This window comes from Mycena indigotica (assembly GCF_014461135.1).
Source record: "Mycena indigotica strain 171206Taipei chromosome Unknown Mind.scaff0008, whole genome shotgun sequence".
NCBI lineage: Eukaryota > Fungi > Basidiomycota > Agaricomycetes > Agaricales > Mycenaceae > Mycena > Mycena indigotica.
In genome coordinates, this window is record NW_023503007.1 from 828,669 (window position 1) to 831,831 (window position 3,163).

The window sequence follows — 3,163 nt, forward strand, 5'->3', positions numbered from 1 at the left end:
AGCCGGCGTGACGCGTGACGGCTGCCTTATCGGGCAGGGCGTGCCCAGATCTCGATCGTGCGGTCCTGGATCTGCACCCGTGGCGTGGCGTGGCGTGGCGTGGCGTGGCGTGGCGTGCCGGCAGCCCCAACGAGCCAAGCCCGGGGGCGCGTGGCGTGGCATATAAAGGCTGGGCACTGCGCAGGACAGGCTATCCCCCTCGCTCCACTCTCCACATAACAACCAACCACCACCCACAAACAACGATGCCCTGCTGCTCTTCCCGCGCTGCCCTCGCTGCCACCGTCGCCCCCGCTCCCGCTGTTGCTCCCGCTGCGACGGTCCCGATATCGCGCGCCGCCGATCCCGCCCACACACCTTGCAACTTCGGCGCGGGCGGCGTCTCCGGCGCGACATGCGCGGCCTGCGGCTGGGTCAACACCCACGCGTGCGTCTTTGTCATCCCCCGCCTTGCTGCCCTTTGCTGACCCGTGTCCCAGGCCCAACTGCCCGTGGAAGTAACCGTCTTGTCTGCGACTGCTGTACTATCTATCTATCCACCTGTTGTGTGCGTCCGCTGTCCCCTCCCCTCCTTTGCCCGGCTGACCTGTGGGCAGATTGCTATTGCTATTCTGCCCGCTGTCGTGCTGCTCGCTATGTATGCATACGATCCCCCTAATCGCTTCGCACCCGCACCCGCGCGGGTTGTATTTGTATCTGTAGGACGGGAAGAGGGAAGGGGAGAGGCCTCTCCAGCGGACTCGTACGGAGAGGGATCAGACGTTCGAGAGGAGGAGAGGAACTTGCGATGGCGTGCGCGGCACACTCGGAGGACAGCCCGGGGCCGGCGGCAACGATGGGCGATCCTTCTACGTGGCCACGGGGAGTCGGGTGGCGGTTGTATGGTATCTTGATCGTTAAGACTGCGGATCCAAGTATCAAATTGCCAGTTGACTCAAAATCTTGTTTAAAAAAATGAACCACCATCTCTTCTTTGTCCTGGGTATTGAGAACGGCCCGCGTCGAACGGGCCGTCGCCGTGACCTATAATTGATCTTCCAGATCGTTGCTGTTGAAACTCGGTCCCTGCGCGTCGTCGAGTCCTAGCCCCTAGCGCCGTTGCGATGCACGTGAAATGCAGGTGGCCGTGGCGCGCACGTGACGGGCTGGTCTGTGCGCCGGAGTCTGTTTGTTTCTCACGCCGCCACCGCTCTTTGCTTCTGCTTCCCACCGCCCTTGTTCGTCGCGGCGGCCCCACATACGACGATGGGAACGCGCGACGCGGGACAAGGCGGGTGGATACACTATCGTCAAAGAACAAGGGTCCTTGTTCTTCGGGGTGCGCTTATAATCCGCCTGCCGCGCCCCAGTCCCCTGCGCTGCGTTGGCTCACCACTGCGCGCCACGCCAGACCTACAGCGACACTCTCCTTTACAACAGGCACTTCACGACTTAGATGGCGTACTGGCCGACGAGCGGCGCCTACTACTGGACCACGTGGCCGCCGCTCGGGGACACGGCGTACGCGTATCGGTGTGTGCTTCCTCGGCTCTGACAAATGTCTGACCATCCTAGGACGCCCTATGTCTGGCCCGCGTGCGCCGGGGCGCCATCGGCTATCACCCCGGGACCGGCGCCGCCGATACCGCTCGCGCCCCCGGGGCCACCGCCGATGCCGCCGCCGTACTACGGGCAGCCGCTGCCCACGAGCGCACCGGCGGCCCCAGTGGCCAGACCCGCCGCACAGATGCAGGCTGCATGGATGTCGCCGTACTATGCCCAGCCCCCGCCGAGCAGCGCGCCGCTCCCGCTGCCCCGCCCGCACTCGGCCGCGCCCGGCCCCGCGCCTCCGAATATCCCAGCGTGGGCGACGGAGCGCGAGCCCGGCCCGCCTCCCGGGAGCGCACCGGCGTGGGCACGCAGCGCAGGATCTGTGGGTTCACCACCTCCACGCATGTGGCCGGACGACCCCTGGGGCTTCGCGGACGAGCATGCGCCGCCCCCGATGACCGCACCGGCGCGTCTGCAGCAACGGCCGGCGCATAGGGCCAGCCCTGGCGGGACGTTGCTCTCCCCGCCGCCGCCGTACGCTAGGAGAGATCCGGCCGAACTTGAAGAAGAGGAAGAAGAGGAAGACGAGGACGGAGAGGAGTTTTACGGCGAGGATGAAGAGGGAGATCACTGGGGCGAATTCGGCCGTGGAAGACAGCCGTCGGGCCCGGATCCCTGGGGATCCGCAGCTGCATTCGGGCCGGCGGCGGGCCCGAGCATGCCGCCCGCGCCGTGGGACGGCGCTGCACGTGGCAGACAGCCTGCGCCGGCGCCCGCCACACCACCCGCACCCCGGCCGCGCGCCCACTCATTCTCCGGTGCCACCGCCCCGGCAGTCGCGCCGCCGCCGGGCGTGCCGACCCTCCCCTTGGCTCAGTACGCCTATACGTGGCCGCAGTTCACGAATCTTTGGGCGGCTCATGCCCAGTACGCACCTTCCCAACCGATGGCGTGGCCGTCAGGGCGGGTCATCCCGTCGGCTCCGGTCACACAGCCGATGGCCTGGCCGGCCGGCCCCGTGATCCCATTCACGCCGGTCATCCACCCGATGGCCGCGACTCCGGTCGGCCCAGCCCAGCGGCGCGGGATCACCGTGCCGCAGCACAAGCTCGCGAAGCCGCCCTCGACTAAGAGCTGGTGGCCGCGGTGCCGCAGCAAGTCGCGCGAGCCGCGGCCCCCTTCGCACCGCGGCACCTGGATGCGTCAGGACTGATATGGAGGATTGTGCAAGCCCGGACTTGGGAGGGACGCGACGGAAGTAGACACTGCACTATGAATGGACTGCTATGAATATATGTACTTATGCCTGTGGACTGTTTCAGTTGGCGGGCTGTGGAGTATGTGAAGAGTGGAGGATGGACACTCTGTAAACCTATGCATCTGCTTGGATATGACCTAAAAATCAAACATTCATTTTTGTATGGATATATTGTTCACATTGAACAGGCCGTCTGTTGCAAATTGTCTGCACTTTCTGCTCACAGTTGCACATGGGCACTGCTGCCAGGTGCACTTCTAATTAGAGCATTTCCACAACCTAATGTGTACAAAATCTGCAGATGCAGGGGGCTGGAGCCCTAGAACTTGTGTCATGTGGTGTGCAGATACTCCAGCAGGAAGCCACCTGGCAGAC

At 64.7% G+C, this 3,163-nt stretch overlaps 1 protein-coding gene across 1 annotated transcript; it reads left to right on the top strand.

Annotated features, from left to right (window-relative positions):
- Positions 1 to 1,435: 1,435 nt before the first annotated feature.
- On the top strand, positions 1,436 to 2,743 carry MIND_00913600 (uncharacterized protein; the record flags this gene model as incomplete). The annotated part of the gene is made up of 2 exons (XM_037365773.1): positions 1,436 to 1,512; positions 1,555 to 2,743. 2 exons carry the CDS (start codon positions 1,436 to 1,438, stop codon positions 2,741 to 2,743), a joined length of 1,266 nt encoding a protein of 421 aa, XP_037217185.1.
- Positions 2,744 to 3,163: the final 420 nt, after the last annotated feature.